General features: G+C 40.0%; 3 protein-coding genes across 13 annotated transcripts in view; 1 reads left to right on the top strand and 2 right to left on the bottom strand.

The window, feature by feature from the left end:
* The first annotated feature begins 1631 nt into the window (after window positions 1-1631).
* LOC137873463 (uncharacterized) lies at window positions 1632-7520 on the top strand. The gene is made up of 6 exons (XM_068711672.1): window positions 1632-2523; window positions 2967-3033; window positions 3152-3252; window positions 4667-4780; window positions 5469-5506; window positions 6616-7520. Exons 1-6 carry the CDS (start codon window positions 1680-1682, stop codon window positions 6847-6849), a joined length of 1398 nt encoding a protein of 465 aa, XP_068567773.1. The 5' UTR covers window positions 1632-1679; the 3' UTR covers window positions 6850-7520.
* Window positions 7521-8824: 1304 nt separating this feature from the next.
* Window positions 8825-13625, bottom strand: golt1a (golgi transport 1A). The gene is made up of 5 exons (XM_068711671.1): window positions 13516-13625; window positions 11197-11288; window positions 9662-9840; window positions 9340-9403; window positions 8825-9236 (listed from the first exon to the last, which is right to left on the bottom strand). Exons 1-5 carry the CDS (start codon window positions 13538-13540, stop codon window positions 9207-9209), a joined length of 390 nt encoding a protein of 129 aa, XP_068567772.1. The 5' UTR covers window positions 13541-13625; the 3' UTR covers window positions 8825-9206.
* Window positions 13626-14588: 963 nt separating this feature from the next.
* The window catches only part of plekha6 (pleckstrin homology domain containing, family A member 6), an 82293-nt gene continuing 72002 nt past the window's right edge, over window positions 14589-24879 (bottom strand). For all 11 annotated transcript variants that reach the window (XM_068711810.1, XM_068711809.1, XM_068711808.1 and 8 more), the window contains 6 exons: window positions 24255-24413; window positions 22915-23067; window positions 21815-21948; window positions 20945-21093; window positions 19902-20008; window positions 14589-18111 (listed from right to left, as the gene is read on the bottom strand). In XM_068711810.1, the coding sequence (XP_068567911.1) occupies window positions 19920-20008; window positions 20945-21093; window positions 21815-21948; window positions 22915-23067; window positions 24255-24413 (684 nt within the window). In that variant the 3' untranslated portion in view covers window positions 14589-18111; window positions 19902-19919. The remainder of the gene's footprint in view (window positions 18112-19901; window positions 20009-20944; window positions 21094-21814; window positions 21949-22914; window positions 23068-24254; window positions 24414-24879) is intronic.

Here is a 24879-nt window from a genome sequence, read left to right as displayed (position 1 = left end):
TGACGGTGGAGAGAGATAGAGGGCCGTCTAACCAATGATCAAACTAGTTGAGAGTGGGGTGAGCGTGAAAGGCAAGAATCAACATATGTTCATATGTGAATAAACATATGAAACACTGTTGCTACAACAGTAACGTGTGTTATTTGTCATTCCAGGTATTCTGGGATTACAGCTAACCATCAATGTGAGACAGAATGCTTCTGCAACAGTTGCATGTTCCAGCTCTGAGGACTTAAGGAAATGTGTTTGCCCCTCAAGCCCTCGGGATTGCAAGTGTACAGATTCGATGCAAGTGGCCAGTCCTTCTACGCTCTATGGAGCGGAGAAACATTATAAGTTGTCTGGACTCCAGCACAATAACTCAGGACTCTATGCATGTTCTAGTTTAAGCCACAGACTTGGGAAAAAATACAGATTAAATGTGTTTGAGGGTAAGTCCTACATCCTATGTCAGATGCTATTAATTTTAATGTTTTTGCATTTTAGCACGGATGTTTTTTGTGAAAACAGAATTTGTTTCCATGACTAAAGTTCTTGATCAAAACCTTCAAACTGATAAATCTGTAACTCAAACCGGCCGTCCCGGATAGTCTCACTGGAAGCTGAAGCAACACGTCCAACCGATACGTTCTGTTGCTCTTCTTCCACACTGTGGCAAGGACAACTCAGATCACTGCTATACTGGTAACGCATCATGAGAGTGTCTAGTTCTTGAGGAGAGGACAGTGACTAGATCAGTGACCTACACTACACTATTGATTACTTAGTTCTAGTCAAATACTGATTCACTTAATAGGATGACAACCTTTATGTCTAGAAATTAATTCATGTTAATAAAGCACAGACAGTTAATTGTAGCCTGCAAGTCAAATCAAAGTAAACAATCATTAAGGACATCAAAATAAAAATGAAATCGGATCATCATATGTTGTTCGTCTCAACTGATCCTCAGGCTAAACAAAACACATCAACTGACTGCATTGTGACACTTTAACAGCAACTTCCACATTTTGGTCAACATATTCTTAATTGTATATGTTCCATTACATATTCTACATTCACTTAATAATCCATTCTATGTGAGCTGGGTCACCTCAACATCTACGACGTTCTGCCTCTTCGGGGCGTCACTAGATCTGTCTGTCGTGATTCGTCTGAATCTGTTCATCTAGAGTCAAATTCAGCTCATCTGTAAAAAAATCTTTCTGCATCACATGTTGCATTATGTGAAGAACCTTTGCTAAAGTGTAACTTAATTTGTCAATACTTAAAAAATACCAAAAATACAACCGAATGGTACAAACATGTATTATAGATCTATTTCTACTACTAATGTATCGAGGTGTAGTTCCCCTTTCCCCATGCTTACTCACTCCCATACTGATCACATGTAGTACACATGTACTGTACAATGCCACGTTTCCACAGATCATTAATTAATAAAGCACTGCACTCATCATTGCTGCACATTAACCTGACTGCATGTATAACTCGGTCTCTCTCTGTTTGCACACATTGGTGACAGCAAAGTCAAAGCTATGAAATGGATTTCTTCAGTCAAACTGTGCTCACTGCCTGCTAACTGTTTTACATTTGATTTTGTAGATCGTGACCCAACTGTTGTGATTGGGACTGTGGGACAGTCTATTGTCCTATCACGGGGCACTGAACTGGACATCATGGCTGCCTCAGAAAAATACTGGTGCCGCTTGTTCAAGACAGGTTTGTGTCAGCCGGACACGGTCATGGGTCCTGAAAACGACACCAGAGGGGATTTCAAGATCCTGAACAGTCACAGCTCATTCTGCCTGGAGAAACGTCAGCTTTCACTCAACGATACAGGGCTCTACAGATTCACGCTGAGTTCTCCAAGTGGGACTAAGGTCTATGTAGTGGAACTCCAGGTTAAAGACAAGCCCTTTTCTATAAAGACTAGTCCTGTTCTGGGCAAACCAGATGAGTACTTTCAGATCATATGCCAGTATTCCCAGGAGCTGCAAGCATTTTCTAAATCTTGGCTATGTGACAATTCAGAGTGTCCCGATGTAATGAGGAGTGTAGATGATAGATTCCAGTCTGCCCTCGTATTGACTATTGATCATTTGGCTTGTTCAAGTATTAGATCTTTCCAGTGTGTGGCCAAGATGTCAGCCAGCTCTGTACACTCTGATGTCTATTTGAAGCCTGTTGTAAATGAGGAGGTAGCTTATGGTAGTAGGAGTAGGACAGTACAGGTGGAAGCTCACAGCCTGCTTAATCTCAACTGTCTTAAATCTGACAGGTATGGAGGGGAGCATTACAGATGGTCTAGGGACAGATGGTGGGATGATGACTTTTATTATCAACACCAACCTTATTGGTGTAAAGTGAGATACGGGTATTGTGTTAATAAGGTGAACGAGAATGTAAAAGATACAGGAAGGTCACTCTTATTACAAATATGTGTCACGCGAAACGACGATGGAACACATTATCGCTGCCTGTTGAGGAAGTGGAATCCAGATGTTCAGATTGTTGTCATTGGTATGTACAATAATTACACACAGATTTCACTTTTATTAAATAGAAAGCAGATCTGTTATTTCTGTTCAATGGCAGTAAAGTTTATAATAGGTTAAAATATAAAAGTTTCATTTGATTAATATAAATTATAAAAAGTAAATGACTTAATAGGCATTGAAGTAACATTACAAATTAATACCCAATTAAACATATCAATATTTGCCTAGGAATATCAATTCACAGCCTAACTTTCTTCTTTGATGTATAAAATGGTGCACTACATCCTGCACTACTTCCTGCACTACTTCCTGCACTGCTACTAAATGTTGCCATTGGACTTGTACATTTCTCAACATAAAATGTCTATTGTTGCCAAAATAAGCTTACCCACTGCTTCATCTTATTCACTGAAGTAACAAAGATGCATTCTCTCGTGACGTCACCTTTCACTCTCCACTCTACAGCTCCTGCTCCTCCTCAACCAGCTTCTCCAACTGCGAAGCCCAAAACCACCAGGAACGTTATACCAAGGTCGGCCAATTTAAGAACTTCATACGTATATCATTTCTCTGGTATTTTGGAAGTATTCTATTTATTGCAGTCAGTGTAACTTGGAAGCTTCCTTACAGTAAATATTCTTGCCTTCTAGTTCCCGCAGTGGCACAGAAAACAAAGTCGGCATCATAATAGTCGTGACCGGCATCATCTTCCTGATCATCATTTTGGGTGTTTCTGTCACCAAATGCAAAGGTAAGTACCAGCCAATACATTTATAGACACTATCATTAATAATAACTAATACAAATTGAGATTCTTACAACATGATGAATATCCCACAATACATCACTTCTTTTTAATTGTGTCAAGTTAACTTGATATATAAAGGGTTGGCTCAGCGGTGTTTTAGTGAACTCTGTAATGAGTTTGTTGTGTTTAAGGGTTGCATCCATCATACAGAGATCCAGCAGGTTACTCTGCATTTCACACCTAATGCTTGTCACCTCATATAGCATTGCCACCAACATGGCACATCTGTTCATACATAACACAAACAATGTTGTTTTTTACACCATATAATCTACATTTAAAGGTCAACGTATATAATGTTGTTTTCTGCGCTTGATGTTTAAAGGGGACGTTTTATGCTGTTTAGGTTCATGCTTGTATTTTGGGTTTGTACTGCAACATGTTTACATACTTCAGTGTCCAAAATCCACATTATTTTTCTCATACTCTCTATATGAAAATGCCTGTATTCACCCTCTATCTGAAATCATTTTAGCACCTGTCTCTTTAAGCCCCCCTCCCCAAAAAGCCATGTCTGCTCTGATTGGCTTGCGAGAAACATCTGGTCCACCTTTTCAAGCCTATTCAGTTGAGGTGCGGTATAGTCTACTGAGTCTGTGACGAAGGAAGGGGAGCCACATCTGAATGGTTTGCTGAATCACATATTTTCTGATCTCGGCAGCCCAGAAAAACTTTAAACTGTATTACAAACGTCATTTACGTCAATTACATACATGCAATTTGACCTCTGCATGTTACCCATCCTAAGCATTGCTAGGAGCAGTGGGCTGCTGTGGTTTGCTGGCTGGCTTTTCTTAGTTTAAGGATTGGTAAGCACTCAGAATCCCAAATGTTTGTGAACAAGCACCGAAAAAGTGAGTTTTTCATGAAATGGTCCTTTTAATTGATCTGGGGACAGCACATTGGTATACATTTTAAATACACAAACATTACAAGGTAAAAGTAGTAAACTGCATTTCATTGTATTAGTTATTGTACTGCGTAGTGACAACAAAGCTGCACAGCTGCTACATATAACAGCTGTACAACCAGAGTTCTGCTCCCACTTTAAACCTTCAGCTGGCGTAGGTGGCTTACAGTACGATAGTTACAGTACGTAACTATCGTTCAATATCGTATAGGCTGCACCTTCTAACAGCTGTAAGTATTGGGGTATGATTCACAAAATGACCACTATCTGTGCTCCATGTCAGCCCCGTGTCCACACAGCACTGATCAGCTGACATATTATGTTATGTTTCAAAAATAGGGCTGATTACACTTTATTGCTGTGTCACATTAGTGTTGTATTACTTTACCTTGTATATGTCATATTTGTTGCATCTGACTAAGAACTAACTACAGTTTTGTGTTTTAGGTCAAAAACTCTGGGATAGGTTGTTTGCAAGGAGAACACAGTTGTCAGCAGTAGACAGCCATGCGAATACGTACGCTAACTCAGTTGCCCACTATTACCGTCATCAGGTTGTAGGTATGGATGATTTCTCTCTTTACTATTACTATTGTTGTACAGTTGAACCCTAAAGCAATACTAATCAACATGCAGTATTATAACAGTAGATCAGATGACTTTGTGTATTGTCAAAGGGGTTGACGTAGTTAGGGGCCCACAGAGAAATGTCAATAACTCTGCTGTTCCTCCCACTGTACGGAGCAGCAGGTAGCTGTTTGCATTGAAGACCATCTGTTAAACCGACTGTACACTACCTGCAGTCGGGCTAACATAAATTAGGAACACTTGCCAGATGTTCCCAGTTAGATCAATGGCAATCAGCTCCTCCCAGCCAAGGATCTGCAAGACACACAAACACAAACACACACACACACACACACACACACACACACACACACACACACACACACAGTACACAGGACCGCGCGAACACTTGAGCAACAACAACTTGATAAGTTATGAATATTTCTTTGCTGTGTTTTCAGCTTGTTGTACTATCTTCAGATGGTTTTGGTTTCAACATTGGCAGAAAGACAAATACAAGTCGTAAGGATATATCTACCGATATCTGCTCTTATACTGAGCTATCTGAAACAACACATCTGCTGTCTGTTTCTCTCCGAGACAAAATATCAAACTGCGGACGGATGAACTTGTATTGTAGGTGTAACACAGTTTGACAATAACTCGCTGTCTATCTTTATAGGGGTCGACAGGGAGACCTCAAGTAGCTCGGATGATGAGGTGAGTGATGCAACAGGAAATAATGCATGAAAGATGAAATACAATATTTCAGTTACTTGGCAAATATTTCTCTTACTAATACATGAAAAGCAACATTAATGTAAGTACTGTGACTCTTGATGGTTTTGTCCATTATTCATTTACATTATTTTCCTCTTCAGTTCCTGTCTTACAAATCATGTTTTCAGTTATTTGGTAATGTTAATAACTGAGCACAGACATATTAAGAGAGAGAACTAAAAGGAATCTATGGTTCCAATGAGGGATTAATTTTTGTAGTTTTGGGGAGAACACGGCAGGCTTTGATTGCTCTGCACCCATCCAAGCAGTGGCTGAGATTTAAGTAGAAGGCAGCATCACTGTGAAGAAGTAAGAACATCAGCCAGTGAACAAGCAAAATATCCTGCTCATCATCCAAACCACTTTAAGTTGAGGTCAAATGGAAGTGAGCTCTGTCAGTATACCTGATGGCACAGGAAAGCTGCACTGATGGATAATTACTACAGCGACAAGAGCAGGACTGCTTCCTAATCGCTTTACACTTTCTTTGTTTCTCTGATTACAACCAGTTGGAACAGTTGGAACGTCTGATTGCTCAAGTTCACTGAAACAATTAGTTCTGCTGTGTTCTAAGATCACAGCAGTTACTATGATGGGCACAATGTTACTGTAACAGATTAAAGTAAATTGCAGTGGACACTTTTATCATCAAGTTGGATGGGTTCTTTAAAAAAAAAAAAAAAACAGTCCAAAAAATGAGTCGAGGCTGAGGGAACAGGTTGTGCTAGGCTGCTGCCCCAAAGAATGACCTGTTGAAGAGAACTTAGCTGCAGTATCAAAGCCACGGCTAGCTGCTGTACCGGACACACATGACACATCTACAGTCTGTTTACAGCTCTTATATGCAGCTCTTTTTAATACAGGTAAAAGTTCATATTAGAAATGGTGCTGAATGTGTCGCCAGTTTATCTTTGATCAGAATCCTTATTCATGATCAGCTCTTTTAATATATGCTTGTCCTATTAATTTGGCAGTTCTATTCATTGTTTATGTTACACCTGCTCGTTCAGTCATTTCTTATTATTGCTGTTTCTCACCTTTTCCTCCAGTTTGAGGAGTTGCCTGTTCGCCCATCCCAAAAGGAAACAGACTACGTCGGGGTCCAACCTGGAGAAGCAGCTTGTTCTCAGAATGTCCATGCTGTGCAACGGGACAGTGAACAATTGGACCAAGGCGGGCTTCCACTGCGTAACTGTGACAATGTGTCAGGTTTGGAGGATGGTGATGAAGATGAAGTCACCTACACTCATGTGATCATCAAACCCAAACACCAAAATAAATAGCTACATCAAGAAATGAACTGCGGGGTGTTGTCAGTGCAAAGGAAGATGATGTGTTGAGAAAGTGAATGATTCTTAGATTGAGATGTTGATCTCTTGCAGAGCAGACCTGGCTCTTTTCATGTTGATCCTCCACTAGCCATGTCATGTGTTGTGCACTCAATTCTTGTTCCCACCAAACATCTTTGCAGCATTTGAATGTTAACCAGAGCTTCAGACACTGACATGCATCAGTATTGCAATTATTAGACAGCTAAGCCATTTTACGAGCTAACAATAGCAGCAGGAAGCTAATATTTTCATTTATGCAACATAACAAACATCAGCTCGCTTGAAAAACTCGAACTTTGAAAGAAAAATCTCAACACAGAATTAAAAGTATTGGTTTGTGGAGGAAGTCTTGATCTTGTAGTTTCCCATAATTGCCGCTCGATCTTACTAAAGAGACATAATTTACTAATTGCGCCTCATGCGTCATACAGCTCTTTGTTTGAGAGGGCTTTCATCTTTTCTTTTATTCATTATACATTATCTTTTTATGTATTATCTGTATTTTTTTGCAATCACTTTTATTGTCTATTTGGTATTCACACAGTGAGCACAGATGTTAATGCTGTACCTGTGTAGAGCACTTTTAACCTTGTGTAAAACATGTGTTCCACAAATAAAGGTGCGGTGGGCTGTCACTTCACAAACCTGCTGCTGTTGTTCATTAACTGCCTTTAATCCTCATTATAGTTCAGTGGTGGGCCGTCAGGGCCTTCAAGGCCTTCTCTGCTGGCCTAATCAGAATCACAAAGTTATAGCTATTTTATAATTTAATACTTTTTCATAAATAGACTCCATATATTATAATTTATACAAATATTTTTCCCATTATCTTATTTTCTCATTGCACAGCTACTGGCCGCATCAACCACAATCCTGCCAGTACCGATCAATGCTGCTTGCAGCTTTAATTTGGTTTTATTCTTACCTTTTAGATAGAACCCACTCGGTCACCATATGTAATTACTCATCCTCTACATCTCAAATTACCTGTGGTGTACCGCAAGGTTAAATTTGATGTTTTATTTTATTTTCCATATACATGCTCCCACTTGGTCAAATCATCCAACGTCACAATGTCTCTTTTCATTGCTACGCAGACGACACACAGGTATACCTTCCCTTGAGACCTGATGACCAAAGAAGCCTAGCTGCTATATTACACTGTCTTAGTGATATCAAGTGTTGGATGGCACAACATTTTCTTCAACTCAATATCAGAAATCATATTAGTCCCCTAAACCGGCAGTCCCATGTCAGTGCCCTTGGGCCCATCTGTTAACATAAAGTCTACTGCCAGAGACTTAGGAGTAGTATTTGATTCAAATTTAAGCTTCAAACCACAAATCACATAAGTTGTCCAGTCCTATTTCCTTCAAATTAGAACCATCTCCAAAACCAAAAGAATCCTCTCTCACCCTGACCTGGAAAAAGTCATTCATACTTTCATCTTTTTTTTTTTTTTTATCTTTTTAAGACTCGACTACTGTAACTCCCTTCTCTCTGGCATCAACCAAAAGTCACTCTCTCTCCTCCAACTATTTCAGAAGGCAGCAGCTTGGCTTCTCACAGGTTTAAACAGACGACACATCACCCCAATCCTGGCTTCTCTCCACTTGCTCCCTGTTGGTTTTAGAATGGATTTTAAGATTTTACTGATCACTTTATCATGTATGGGTCTGGCCCTAACATATATAGCAGAGCCAGCTCGTAGCCTTAGATCCTCGGGTGGGGCCCTTTCAATTGTTTCAAAGTCGAGGCTCAAACTAAAGGCCGTGCGTTTGCCAACAGGACCCCTCGACTTTGGAACGAGCTGCCTGAGGAGATGAGGCTTTGTACAATTAAATCTTATTCTTTCTCTTTTGCTATGTGGAATGATAGTCCCATGAACACACCCTCCGGGAATATTATACAGTATGTACAACTGTCAGACAATATAAGAACATTTATTTTTCAAAAAAATATTAACATCGTTAAGCAAAACAGTAAATTATTGTAAAATAAGATGGAAAACGCCCCTTTTTTAAATTCTGATGATTTTAAATTAATGTAGCTTTTAAGCAGCGTATCGTTTAACTGTTAATTAATAATTGTAACCGTATATGGTACAAAACACAATACATTGTTACAAAATGAATTATTCTCACTAGTCATTTGCAAAATAAATGCCAAGAGTTCAATTATTGTGTAGTTGCTCGTCAGTCGTCCTCCTCTGCCCGCCCAGTGTCAGATTAACCGTCAGTCAAAGGGCTTCCAGCATTCCCTCCCTGCTGCAACTTCTGCTCAGACCATGGAGGAGCTGCAACTTCTGCTCAGACCATGGAGGAGCTGCTGGGGAAGAACTAACAGAACAAATGAAGAGCAATCTGTCAAATCTCTGTAGGTATATCAAATACGAAAGTAAAAGCCCATCAATTCTTAATCTCAGTCAAGAACAAAACATACTGCAGTGAGGAAAGGGATGTTCACAGATGACAGCATGAATGCCAAGGCCATGGGGAAGAAGGACCTGCAGAGGGAAACAATAGAGTGTGATGGAAAACCTCTTTCTAACATAGCCTCCTCTCTGACATTTCTGGCATTTCATTTTTTATTTTTGAAATGTAACACATCATGAATTGTGATCTAATGTGACGAAGCATAAACTGGGACACAAAATGACAACATGATCACCTGTCCACAGTATGAGACAGAATCGCAAAAATCAAAGGCACAAAGGTTCATTTGAAGCCTTGTTTTTCTGTCCTGAAACACAAACTGGACTTACCTGAATGAAAGCACAAAACCATAACTCTCCACCAGCATTCCAATGATTGGCCAACGACACAGCACCAGAGAAACGCCTCCCAGGAAGAAGAAAGAACCCCGAAATTTATGTCTTTGGAAGAAGAAGTGAGCTGTCCTCCTGAGTCCAATGATGAACATCAAACCAGTCAGAAACAGAACCTACAAGGGGCCATCAAACCACACAATCTAAGGATGTATCAAACACATACTCACACTATGAATAGTTATTTCATTTTGATATTTGTCTTCCTATATTTTAACCAATTCTTCTTACCTAATCAAAAGGCCTTGAATGCAAAACTTTACCAAACTGTCATTGCATTTATTTGTTGCTGATATATTCATGATTAGTATCAGGCTTTAAACTAACTCCAATGTAAACCCATCTGCATTATTATTAGATGCTCAGATCAACAGAAAATATCCAGAGTAGTAAACCTTACGTATGCCTGCCAGTGCACAATTTCCATTTATAACTCCCAAATCCACCTGCAAAGCATCCTGGTCTCGGATCAAGCTAAGCACTTGACAGGCAGACTGCAACAACGCGCTGACAGACCACAAGACTACGGTAAGAAGAGGGGAGGAGGACTGTGTGTTTGTAGTCAAAGTTGATGTTTCCCTGCAGTCAAATTCAAGCTTATATCCTAAGATTATATTTCCCTGCTCCCTAACCCTAACCTAGGTTAAGCTGCTGGGTCTGATAACATCCCTGGTCCTGTACTAAGAACATGTACTAACCAGCTAACTGATGTCATCACTGACATTTTCAAGACAGCAACCATCATCCTTACACCTCAAAAGTCTGCTGTCTACATGACGTCCTGTGGCACTCTGCCCCTGATGACGTGCTTTGAGAATCTGGTTCTCCAGAACATCCTAGTGTTCCTGAACCCTCATCAGTTTGCATACAGAGCCAACAGATCCACAGAGGATGCTGTGTCCACTGCTCTCCTCAGCCCTCACTCATCTTAAAAAGAACAACGCCTACATCACAGTGTTGTGTGCTGAGTTCGCTCAGAGAGAGCTCTGTTGTGAACTTTGCAGATGACAATCGTGTCATGGACCGGATTAGAAACAAAGATGAGACTTCATATGGAGAGAAAATCAACAATCCTCAGAGGAGCTCAGAGAACAACCTACTGCTCAACGTCAGTGAAACCAAGGAGCTGATCGTTGTTTCTAGAACAAATCTGAGAGTTAAGTCTTCCTCCATCCTCGATGTATTGTTCTTTGTGTCTCGTTAAGTAACAAAATGGGACTGCAATCTGATTTACGTTGTGCAACCCTGTTGTACATGACAATAAAATAACCGTGTAATTTAGTAATTTTGCAGATTAAAACTGATTAAGAATGCACAATACTTATATGAACAGCTGATTAAATGACTGTGTGATCATTGTGCTCAAAGGTGGTAAACTGGTGGTCTTGTCTGTGAATGTTGAAATGAGCCGGTGATGGTGTGATGGTGATGTTGACACTGAGCAGATGTATATGACATGGAAGGTCACTCACATTCCCGAAGGCCAGCAGGACGGAGTCAAAGTACAGCAGCACACCGAAGAGCAGGAAAAATAACCCGAATCCCATCAGACCAACACCAATCTCTGGAACACAAACATACACAGGGAATATACAACTTAAACGAGATGCCTGTATAATATTTGCAGGTATTAATCTGGGGATAGATGTGTTAATAGACAGGGTATGAAATCAGCCCTCAATGGACAATACGTTCCTTTTAGCACTAAATACAATATAATAAGAATATTACCAGTCTTATCTAAGGAAGGGAAAGGATGGCGTTTCTCAGACTGTGTTCAGCAGGGGAGGTGAACTGCAGACCTGGACTGGAGATATTGTCAAAGAACTAGAGGTTCAAGGACTTGAGGGGAGCTTCATTCAAAACTCTGGCAAAGGTCTTTGAGATATAAGAAGCTCCTCAGCTGTTAACACGTTATTATCGCGTTAACGCATTAATTCATGAACAATTGTTTTAGCACGCATTAATGCAATTTTTTTTTATTATTAAGCGGACATTTTTAACACCGGTGTTCCGGTTTAACCAGGGACCCTGTTAACTGGAGACCTTCAGCCGAATGCATCAATTTGCAACAGCTGCCGTAACTATGACAGCAACAGATGCATTTTAAACCTTAACACTGGCAGCAAGTGGTGAACAACTGTTTGTGTTACGTCTCTTCCTGTTTCCTTCACCTAAATTCCCCTGGGTCCAAAGTCCCTCCAAGTACAGCTTCTTATCACCCTCTATGTACCAACGTACATTTATAACTAATACCACACATAGTACACGGTACTCAGCACATACATTTATAACTAATACCACACATAGTACACGGTACTCAGCACATACATTTATACTCAGCGTTGCATATGTGTCAGCTTTTTTAAAGTGTTTTTGTTTGGAATATGTATAATAAGTATATTATTTAGTTATCGCTACTGAGAATTTAACAAACTTAAAAAAAAAGTTTGCAGTTTTCAAGGTGTATATTTAAATATCATCTATTACACATGAACGTAAAGTAGTGACACCGGCTGAATATCTATGATCAGAATCATTATTATAATACATGTATTATAACTACTGTGTAAAGAATACTGCTGTTAAAAAGAACCTGATTTATTTAAAGTGATTCAAACCAAATGTTATTGCACTTTTGTTCATATAGCAGTACTTTAAAATACAAGTGTGCGATACAGTACTTTTGAATTCATTATTGAGTTTTGCGTATAACAATGAGATTAATCGAGATTAATCCCAAAAAAATCCCCCAAAAAATGTAATCGTTGCCCAGCACTAATATATATATATATATATGTATATATATATATACAGTATATATTTATGAATATACTAAGATGTATACAGTGTGTCTGTGAGCTACACAATATATCAGATATTAGTCACATAGACAGTAGAATAAATGTGAATACACTATTGATCAGATATTAGCAGAATAAATGGTAGAACATATATGAATACACCATAAATATGACATGCCTTCCAGTCTTCTACGTCTATATTGTGATCCATCGCTTGAAACTCAACGCTTTTAGCTTCCCATACAAAACTCCTTTTGCTATGATTTTTTGATGCTTTAGGCAAAAAGCAGGACCATCTTTAGACCATTTCTGTCACAGCTCTGCCCCTTCTCTCCTGTCACTCTATCTCTCACTCGCCTCATCAGCTCATTCATTGCACCTGTTAGTCACACCCTCCTTATCAGCCCAATCACTCTCACCTGCTCTCTCTGCTGCACCTACTATTTAGACCCCAGTCTCACACACACTCACTCACTGACAGATCGTTCTCCGCTTCTATGCCAGACCTTCGGTGTTTCCCCTTGGACTGATTTCCCGTTACCGACCCTGCCTGTTTGTGACTACCCTGCCTTACCTCTGCCCCGTTAATTCACTCTGCCTTCTGTTCCTGACCACAAGAGCCTGCCACTGTATTCCTGTGAAGATTCTACCTGTTGTGTGTTACAAAGAAATTAAAGCTTCGATTCAAATCATCCCTGGTGTTTGTCGTACTGCTCCTGGGTCCTTACTACACCCGTTACAATTTCAGAAGCTTCAAACGAACCAGTACTGCTTATTCATTCCACACAGTTCCTCGTAGTGATTATATGATAGACAAGGGTCTGAACTGATTAAAAGTCATCAACTTTTTAAAAGGTATGCTCTCTTATTCTCCTAGAGTCTTTTACCTTGAGATGCAATGCTGCCACACATCTCTGGGCTGTGACTCACTCAGAGGACTACAGCGTCAGCCCAACTTTAGAAGAGAGCAACTGTAGAAACACTTACTCTGGAGCTCTGTGATGGCCACCATGGTAATCCCTTACGTCTTCCTCTACTCACTGGCTGGGTTTCTTCTCTGTGACTGTGGAACTAATGGCTCCTTTCCTTTTCTTACGGTGACCTTTGTGCGTTGATGTTGTCAGTGTGTGAGGTGAACATTAACCAGAGCAGGCGCACCCTGAGCCCCCAATGATCGCTGGGGATTCTCATTCAAATAGGCCACTATTGAGTGATGTCATCAGCCATTCAAAGACGTTTAATAGTTTTACCCCTTATCGGTTGTTTGGTGCCTGGATACCTCAGATGATCTGGTTTACATAGTTTAGTCCATATTATCCATACTTTGCAAATGTTCATACCCAGTCTACCAGTAGCCATTAATCAGCAGACTTCTGTTTAAGGTAGATGCACTTTGTGTGAACAATTTATAAGTAAATGTGTTTACCTCTAATACAATACACTCCCTGTGTCACCCATCTGTTCCGTCTGCCAAGACAAGAGACAAGAGAAATGAAGACGGAGTAAGACACAACACAACTCACTGAAGCTTCACTAGATCACAGTAACAGTGCAGCTGTTCTCATCCACTCAACCCTCACACATTTGGAAGGGTAGACAAGCAGTCTAAACCTCCGTATCGGGTGCATAAGAACTGTACCTGTGTCCACCTAACATCGTTTAAAATACCAGAAAATACCATAAACATTCATATCTATCTATCTATCTATCTATCTATCTATCTATCTATCTATCTATCTATCTATCTATCTATCTATCTATCTATCTATCTATCTATAACATAATTTTTTCCAATCAACCATAACAATCTGGAGGTGTTTTTAACAACTTTTGTCTTTTTTTTGGAACCATTATTGGTAATAATGACTCCAAATTGATCGCTGAGATCTAGGAACACAATGACATCACTAACAGTATGTCAGAGTGGTCATGAAACAAGAGCATCATTGCTGTATTTCATGATATGTTTTATACTTCTGTACGATAGTATGTGTGATACAACCTGTCTTCAGTAAATAACTGACTCGTCTAAGCCTCGATGTGAAAGAATTCAGTCTGTGTTCATGTTTGCACTTTATTCATTCAGACATACAGTTTATAACAAAGACTGTAGAATATCATCAGGGAGCCTATTGGTAACGGGCGGGTGGACACTTACGTCAGTAGTCTATTTGGCAGTGAACGTCATCATCAACATAAAATTAGAGCAGTGAATAGATCATCATTCCAGGCATGTTCATATAAAATACTGTGATGAATTCAGAAGCATCTAGAGGAACACATTATGTGTATACATTCACTTTATTGCAAGGTTTTCTGAAAGCAAGCATTTCTATACGTCCATTTTTTATTATTTGCATAGTTCAAGCAGTTAGTTTATTTCCCCCCAAAATAGCAATGGTTACATGTGATAGCAGGATATACTGTAACTGAGTTTAAAAATATTATATACATTGACCAATTTATATAATGTATATATTCTTTATTTTCATCTTCCACAAATGCTACATCTAGTATCAAATATTGGACACCACTGTTTGGCTGTCATTTCTCAACACATCAGTTTCCAATTATTTCAAAAATATCATCAAACAATCCTCAAGAGCAAATAAAAATGTTGTTTGAGTGTAAAATGTTAACGTGTCAACTCGTCATTGAATATTCATGCATGTAAAAAAATCTGAACTGCCTCTCTGAATGTAAAACCTTTCTAAAAAGATTTAAAACAAGAAAAAATAGAAGTATTCTCTAAAGTCCTTGTTTAGTTTTTTTGCGTAGTGAGAGCCGTTAACTGCTTTTCAGCGTAAAGTCTGTGCCGTAATGTCTGACCTACTGTGGACGTACAATACAAAGGCAACACTGAAGTGTGTATGGGCAAACAACGTAGATAGCATACACATCACAAACAGGAGGTGTGTGTGTGTGTGTGTGTGTGTGTGTGTGTGTGTGTGTGTAATCTGCAAAATCAATGCAGAATTTGATGACCATATAAAGTAAATGAAATGTACCATACTTAAAAGAAATGAATGCAGTGAACAGTGTTAGCATTAAAATAAGAATGAATACCTAACAAATTATGAGTTGTGTTTTTTGCATTTGTTTATTTTATGCATTTTTGTGTATTCAAAATGAATGAAACCAATGCATTATTTACTTTAATAATAACAATAGATGTATTTCATTAATTAAGGTTGGCCATTGTGAAGTCTGTAGACTTAAAGCCACTACGTGTAGACATTTCTAAACTTCAGTCATCGCTTTTCCCTCCAGATTTAAAATCCTTTGGAAGTCACCTCATGATTAGGTCCTTTCTTCACAACATACAAAACACAGACGTCTCAGACTTATGGCACTGCATGACTGGATGAAATGTTGGGATATGTTACATGACTTACAAATGACTGCATCATTAGCTTACTCCTCTTCACACAGACAACTGCATAGTATACTATGCTATAGCTCTGCTAAGGTCACTTTCCACATACACTGAACCATATCTATCCAACATACTTTACCTATATATATTTATAAATGCAGACAATCACTGGGGGAGCTGCACACTGTATGTGAGGTAATGATGAGGTGAACGTGCCCCTTCAGGATGCAGGATGAATTACACTCACATGCATCTGCTGTGGATGAGAGACGTGTTTTAGTTGAGGAATGTCAGGTTCATGTAGAGGTTCATGTAGAGCAGTGTACAGTGATGGTGTGAAGGTCAGGGTGCCTTCAGCACAAGACTCATCCTGTTTCCTACTTGTAGTCCGAGCTAGCGTTGTCCTTGTTTAACCACCTGATGACCACCATCTTTGTCGAAACCTAACCTTACTTTAACCATAGTGCAGTTGCCATGAGGACATGAAGGAACACTGAATTGACAAGGCTTCCTGACTCATAGTCACTTCGTCTTTGAGCAGTTTCCTTCTTTAGTCAATGTTGTTGCCTCATATAGATGCTTCGTTACATCGGGCAGAGGATTGTTTCACTGCCTGCTGTTCCTTTTGAATCAGCTATTGTAAAAGTTGATATACACTTGGTATACCTTAGTACAAAATTCCACTGCTGGTGGTCTGCTCTTTATTACAATGCTTGACCCGCAACAATGGAGGGAAGCTTGTCACATCCTGTCTCACAGCTTCAGACTGAACAGAGCCATACAGACAACGAGTCCAGCCACAGAAAATGTGTCTGTCAGTTACTGAAAATACTCCACCATGCAGATCAAATGTCCATAAAGCAACTGACATAAGTGTAGAATCTCATCTCCACAGAGAGTTCAGTCACTACCGCACAGAGCAGGCTCATTATTTCCAGTGAAGAGCAGCTGGGCGAGTCCTAGCTGGGCCTTGATTTTCCTCCAGGTTTTGTGGCAAAAGTTGAAATAAATGAACTTTTGAGTGACCGATGGCACTGCAGCATTGACAGCAGGCAAAGGCTTTGAAATGCCTTTTCCAATGTAGAAAAGAGCAATGCCTGAAATATACTTTCTGTGTAAGGTCCCATTGACATACACTTCCTCAACTGTGCATGTCTGACACGATCTGCACTGACTGCTGTCCAAAATGTGAGACCACGCAGACTATATGTGCCGTCAAGCATGCCGACCGGACCGCATCCATTCCAACATAGTAAAAGTAAAAACCTCAAGCATGACAGCAGACAGGGTGAGGATACCAGGTTAGAAAATTAGTATTGTGTTTCACAAATGCCATACATACATACTACTGAATCCTAAGTGTGGAAGAGATGTCGCCATATTCAGCTCTGTAAAATGGGTCACGGTTTATGTAATGCACTTCATCTTTGACTCGGCCTCACAACATACTCTGTGCTCCAGTGTGTGAACGATGGGTGATGCATTGATTCAAAATGTAATCCAGGTGACATCATGTTTGTATGTAATGCTAATGGTTTCATATGAGTGACATTGCTAGCAGACGAGGTTTATCGGATGGGGGTACTGTAAGGGGTGCAGGTGGTGGTGAAACAGTCATCACAGTGAGCTCAGAAGGAGAGTCCTCAGCTTCTTACAGAGGATGAGAGGCTTCAATCTTATTTTGCTCAGTTGTCAAAGTGTCCACTCCACATGGTGGTCGCTCAAGGTTTATATTGAGACTAGATGATAATGAACAAAGTCTCTCTGTAGCTTTTACTGTAATGAGTCTTTTTTTAGTCAATGTCAGTGACTCTTTCTTGCTCCACTTCGGCGTGGCCTCTCAATGTCTAACATATCTCATCATCATCGACATAGTTCAGCTTTGTAGAAGATGTCCTGAGCGAAATGATATGGAAATGTTCCCATCTTGAAGCTTGTAAGAGAGCCTTCCTTTGTGCCATGCGTCACACATAGCAGGAGACCCTCATGAGTACTGGAGTTTTGGATGAGCTAACAAGTCTTTATAGTTTAATTTCTGCTCCTGCCTCCTTGGAGCTTCATTTGACAGCTTTCAGTGCTTTTGTTGAAGTTCAGTTTAGGTGCTGAAAAAAATAAATCTTTTGTCCCGGGCCATCTTCATTGTTCAGTTAAGTCAGTGATTCCTTAGAAAGATGCTCCATCAAAATTGACAGCAGCCAGAGCTTGAGCTACAGATAAAAGAAGAGCAAAGAAAGCCGGAGTGAGAACAGTGACCTGTGTCATTGGGAGATAAATGAATTCTAACTCTGTAAACCGTCTAAAGACAAATATATTTGTAATCCCTGCAAGCTTTTGAAACAAGACACATACTAAGCTACAGCAGATGGTTAGTACTTGAGAGTCACAATATATATAGGTAAACTTGTTATCTGAAGCTTTCAACTTCATCTTTTGGCCTTCCTTAATTGTTATGGTCAATGGACGCATGTCCACACTACTACTTTTCCATTTCAAAACGCATTTCTTCCACACTAGGCCGGAATTTTAGAGCAGTGAATTTCAACCACTGGATCGTCAGGTGTGCCGGGGGAAAATGTCCAATTTCACTTAAATGGTCCAAAAAAGTAGTTGCTGTAAATAATTTGCCATTGTTGAGCGTCTGAGCCTGCAATATAGTGGCTGGCTAAGTAACTAAATACTCTCCCTTTCCAGTTGTTAATTTAAGACAGTAGAATTTAATGATGCGTGGGAGAGGTTGCGGTGACAAGACGAACAGCGATGGAGAAATATTTGAAAAGGAAAGATGCAGACTGAACTGGGTCCTGGACAACAAAACTAAAACCAGAGAGAGACTGAGAGCTGTTGAGGAAGAGCTTTGTGTGAGGATATCAGCTTTGTGTTCAACTAACAGGCCCAGTGAGGATCAACACATTGAGAGACTTGTCATCAAATTGTAAGCATATATGCTGTATTATGCTACAATGTGTCATTTTGTAAGTTTTTTTGGTTGTTGGTGCGCCGCGGGATCTTTTTAGTAAAAAATGTACCGCGGCTCAGAAAAGTGTTTCAGAGCACCAAAAACAGATACGTTTACAAACGCTTCAGAGGACGGATGCGTTTAAAAACTTCGGGGTTACCTGTGGTGTGGACGGTCCTAAACGCATACGTTTGGAAATGATGACATAGACACCAACGTTCACTACTTGATTGGGTCAGAGCAGTCACAACGTGTCCTTCTCTGATTCGTCACGCCCCTATCATGTGACCCTTTTCCGGAATATCACAAACAACAACAGCCTTGACGGTCAATCCACTACTAGTTGTTAATTCAACATGGATTACTGATTACAGGCGTTGCTGATCTTGTTGGCTATACTAGCAGCTGTTGTGCATTTTACAATTCTACTACTGACATTCAGAGGAAGCAAGCTGTTATTGGAGCGATTAGCGAACGGTAATTGTTCTCCAGTGCAACAAGGACTACGAATGTGACAACAGACGACAACGAAACCGAGAGGAAATGAGTGAGAGACGACTGTTGGCCAAATTGATTTACCCAAAATCTAGTAAACTCTGATTTGTAAGTGTTCATCATGTGAGAGAGAGATAGAGCAGGCCCTAACTAAATCTGAAAAATAAAACTTCTAAAACTAAACGCAAAGGTATTAGTGTGGCTGTAGCCTCAGTGTTCGGCTCAGTGTCTTTGTCCTTTGTGGATAGAGTTGCTACGTTGTTGAACATTATTTGGAAATGTTCAAATTAGAGCTTGTGTTGAGAATTTTGAGAATGAACCCACCAGCAGCAACAAGTCCAAATTTATGTTCAAGATATTTGCACTAACCCAAAGATTTCGTTAAATTATGTTTTCCCAATATGCTTACATTTATTAACATAACAAAAGATGTATTGGTCAAACCCATTGTATCATATCATAAACCCAAGTAGACTGCATTAAAAGCCGTCCCAGAGAGTGAAACACACAGGGTCTCCACAGGACGGGAGCTGGACGGACACTCACCTTGTGTGACTCACGTCTTCATGATGTGGACCGAGTCGGGGAATTCAGCAGAGGAGGGGGAGGGGCCGGGCTGGTCGGGGAGGTGGGGGGACTGGGGGCGCACTGGGCTGGAATGAGATGGAGGGAGGTGGGAGGAGTGAACACAGTACAGTGAGGTAAGTGGGTGAAGAGAAGATGTGTGACCGCTCTGGTTTTAATGGTAGTAAAGTAATTAGTTCTGGTTTCCCTGGATCACCATGTACCCTTTAAATGCCAGTCCAGTTTGGGCTCAGCTATGCATGTGTGAGTCCTCAGCACTACTGCATTATAAGAGGACTTGTAAGTAATGAACATCTGTAACTGCTTTGATGTAGATTAATTATGCTTCAGTGGTAAATTAGGCAGTTATTACATCACATTGTGTATGAGTGTACAGGCATACAGAAAACATCATACCAACCTTAATGCTGACCACTAGGAACACCACAAAATGAGTGCACCTGAAATCAGTGTCTTGCTTAGGGTTAAGTTTTACAAACCCACACCTGCCCTGGCCTTTAGAGTTCAGCCCCAGAACTGACCTATTAATGTAAGACCAGTGACTCTAAACCAACGATGAAAGAGTCACAAAGATGGCTGTATAGTCAAAGGTCAAAAGAATACAAGGAGTAGGCTAAAGCAATGAATTATGTTCCCTTGCTGACCTCATTGACTATTTAAAATGACCTTAGGCAACTTTCTATACATTGCTGAGCTGTTCTAAAGGTTTGATTCAAAAGCTTCACCTTCCAGCTATACATTTTTAAATGATAAATCTCTATGAGCAATGGATGTCAAAAATATCCTGGCTAATTTCACTTTTTAGTATACAAGACCATGGCAACATTTCGATCTTAAACAACATATGAAGGTCAGCATTAGTCTTCAGATGTGACTTGAGTGAACGCTGGAGGAATGTTCAGAAATGTGCATGAGGTGTTGGGAGGAAGTAGTGTAGCTTGTGCCAGGCTGTGTGATCATGGTGAGCAGCTAGAGGCGTGCAGCTGTGTGCAGAGAGTCCTCACCGGAGAGAAGGCGGCTGCGACGAGAGGCCTCAGCAGCCAGAGCACAGGAGATCTCTATTCGCTTCTCCTGCTCCTGCAACTGCTGCTGGGAACTGACTGGAGCTCCACTCTCCACCGGTCCGTCCAGCAGAGGAACCATGTTCTGCAAACTGACGGTGGGTAGATGAAAGGAGACGCAAAGAGCATGGTGGTTATTTATACCCAGTTGTATCTGATCTTATTTTGCAAGCAAATGGTTCTATTGCTGAATTTAGTAGTTCTCCTGGTGGAGCCATCTACTCCAAGAGACAGTACAAAGTCATTGAAAGTGTCCTAATGTGATCCTCTCAGTCCCTGATGGCTGATGAAACAGTGGAGCTGCTAGATGATTCAGAGTTCATTCATTGTCAACAACGCTACTAGTGCTAAACCCAAAGAACTAATACAAATGCTTTTAAACCCGAAGTGAAAACAATAGGCAGGGCAGCATGAGGTGAATACACATGAGGTACTGTAGGTGTAAATAGCAGCATTATTCAGTGTGGACAACAAAGCTGGTTTTAGTGGTTGCTTTTAATGTATGTATTCTGATGTCGTATTTATTTCTGTTGTTCAAAAGGTGAAAAGTTAGAGCAGTTATGTCGATAAAGATGGCAAAACCAAATGATCAATTAGCTGATGTACTTCTAAAACTGTTGCACTGGGCGGCATGCTCCCTCATTACCACGACAAAGAAGGTGGAGTTTAGAGGAATATCAGCACTGTTTGTTTTAAAGGAAGGAGCACGAAAGGTGTGCTTTATTGAATCAATAGTATGCTTTTATAATGTCTTGAAACAAAGGAGGAGCATAGAAAAGTGACCAATAAATCTAAGTCTGAGTCAAAACCCACTTTGATTTGGCAATGAGGGTCTTGATCCGCTCCACTTTTTTCTGCTTCTCCTTCTGTTCCTCGGGGCTAAGAGGGGCGCTCTCCTCCACATCCAGGTAACGCTCCGGGATCAGAACCTTGTCGGGAGACCCCAGCTAGAAAAATGAATCTGAATAAATACGAATCCACACACATACAGCCTATATGCACAAAAATAAACTATTTCAATATAATTCATTTCACAGAATTGTAAACAGTGAGCTATTCATAGCTCACAGTCTAATATACAGAAAATAGCAATGACGCTTTATAAAAATCAAAGATCACTTTTAAAGCACGTATGGGTCTGGGCCCAGCAGATAGAGAAGAAATGTTGAAATCATATAAGCCAGTTTGCAGCATTTGATCCTCAGTTGAGGCCCTTCTGGTTCCAAAGTCAAGGCTTAAAACTAAAGGTGATCGTGCTTTAGCCAACAGGACCCCTCAGCTTTGGAACAACCTGCCTGGAGAGATAAACTGAGGAGATAAGGCTCGCAGAATCAGTAATCTCTTTTAAATCTCTTCTTAAAATCCATTTTTACAGATGGCTATATTTGGTGTCATCTTTTTACTGCTTTAATTCATTATTGGTGTTTTATTTGATTTCTTAATTTGTTCTTATCGTATCGATCGGTTTTATTGTTTCACTGTTTCATCAGGGTTTAAATTTGACCTTCGATGGTCTTGCTTTGTTGGGCCTCACTGTTGAGCTTTTTGTTGTTTTATTGCCTTGCTTTAGTCTTGCCTTGCCTTAGCCTTGCCTTAGCCTTGCTTTAGTCTTGCCTTAGCCTTGCTTTAGCCTTGCCTTAGCCTTGCTTTAGCCTTGCTTTAGCCTTGCCTTAGCCTTGCTTTAGCCTTGCCTTAGCCTTGCCTCAGCCTTGCTTCAGCCTTGCCTTAGCCTTGCCATTTTCATTATTACTTTAGAAACAGTAATATCATGATAATAGCATTAAACCACATTATTGCATATTTCCTTCATATTTTGCAGCCCTAATGCATTTTCTGAGAACAATTGTCAGAACCATGAACATAATGAGAGAGAGAGAGTAAAAAATGGAGTCACATCAGCTGATTGATCTCACCTCTTTGCTGATGTCCAGGTTATACGGTTCTGGTTCATTCTTTAACCGTCTCAATCGGGCAATTTCTTCCCGAGGTGACTCCTGTCCCTGACCTCGAACTGCTACCTCCAAATCTTTAATGTCAATCTCGTGAGCTGTCAGCCGCCTACGAATCTGTACACACACACACACACACACACACGCACAGATACGAACACAAATACGGATACGATCAAATCATCTACAAGCTCAAGCATGACAAATCTGTTCAAAAGACTTTTGGTAGGGATTGATGCTTTTCCTAATCGAGAAGTACTACCCTGAGCCTTCCACTCAGCACTTAATGTATTCATAGTAGTTTGTTGCACTTATTTTATTAGTTTGTTTCTGTACTTCTCTCTGGTTTATACTCTTAGATGCTTGTTTAAAAAAAGAAGATGCACTTATGACTTCTGGTGACTAGTAGTTCTCTTTCTCTTGAATACCTCTGTTGAATACACTTATTGAAAGTCGCTTTGGATAAAAGCATCTGCTAAATGACTGTAATGTAATGTAATTAGAGGTTGTTTCTAAATGGTTTCCCACAGTTTGCAAAAATACTGCAAAAATATCTGCCAGACTTGATGTTTGACGACCTATCCTAATCTTTACCATTCAAGGTCAAAGTCTTATCTTAATTGGTCAAGGTCAATGTCTAACCATTAACGGTTATCATTTTTATTATCAGTCACATTACTATTTCTATTACCGATACCATTAACGCACATTACTAACTTTGCTTCTTCCCCGGATTCTTTGTGCTTTCTCTCCTCACGGGTTTCCATGGATCGTGGTTCTATCTGGACCGTGGTTTTTCTCCCGTTATAGAGTTTTTCCTGTTCTATGTGAGGGTCCTGGGACAGAGGATGTCGCATGTGTGCAGATTGTAAAGCCCTCTGAGGCAAATTTGTGATTGGTCTATGCAATATAAATTGAATTGAATTGAAATTGAATTAAAGGTAAATGTCTAACCGTAACCATTAATGTCTATGCCTAGCCTCAACCGTATAATAACCATAGCTGTGATGTCATAATGAGGTTCTTAGGAGGTGGTTCAACTGTAGTAGGACAGCACAGAAGGCCCAGGTATAACATGCATGGCCCGCCACTGATTTTTTTCGCCTCATAGCACTCAATTAGAGAACTATGTTCAAACCCTAACTTAACCAATCAGAGTCAATTTAATGCCTTACTTTAATCAGTGAGGTCACTTGCCTCTTTTGGCTTTCCAATTCCAATACCTGGAAGAACTGGTTAGGTTTGACTCTACTGGCACTCTGTGTTATCATGTTTCACAAGGATCATCACGTCGTTGATCATACCACTTTGTAGTTGGCCGGAGACTGGCCACCTGAAAGGTTTAGACTCCGCCTCTTGTCCCTCACAGAGCTGCTCTGGTTGCGTCGGATTCGCTCATTCTGCTCCTCTACACTCATCTTTGACTTCAGCTCTGCAGGAAACACAGCGCTCTTTGGACGCTCCTGTGACAAAGATGTGGCATAGAAACACTTTAATTCAGACAAGAGTTCAGTCTCAGTCCTACTGGAGTTTAGTTGTGCCTTTTGAGATTGTTGACATGAGGTTTGGAGTACCAAAAGTGTAAAATCCTTGGCCATCTATGCTTCCATTAGGCCAATTTTACATAAAACAATCAAACTTACAATACTTATGCACATTATTATTCTTTCTATATGTTTGATCTAGTGTTTGTGTAATAATGTTTAAGCTGTATTTCATGTTTTCAATTAATTTAGTAAAGGACATTTGATTTCCATTGTGTATAAAATGCATAACAATGTTGTAATTTTTTGGCCCATCAGGAAAATGAAAATATGTTCTTGAGATATCAAATAACTCCTTAATAACGAGAGTTATGAGCATGACTTACATTTATGAAGCCAGTAAGATTGGAGGGCAAGCATTAATAAGAAATAACAAAAATTAAAA

Source organism: Cebidichthys violaceus, unplaced genomic scaffold (assembly GCF_023349555.1).
Source record: "Cebidichthys violaceus isolate CVI_PGR_0920_01 unplaced genomic scaffold, fCebVio1.0.p SCAF_17, whole genome shotgun sequence".
NCBI lineage: Eukaryota > Metazoa > Chordata > Actinopteri > Perciformes > Stichaeidae > Cebidichthys > Cebidichthys violaceus.
The sequence above is the reverse complement of the archived record's forward strand: the minus strand, read 5'-3'. Positions and strand labels throughout refer to the sequence as shown.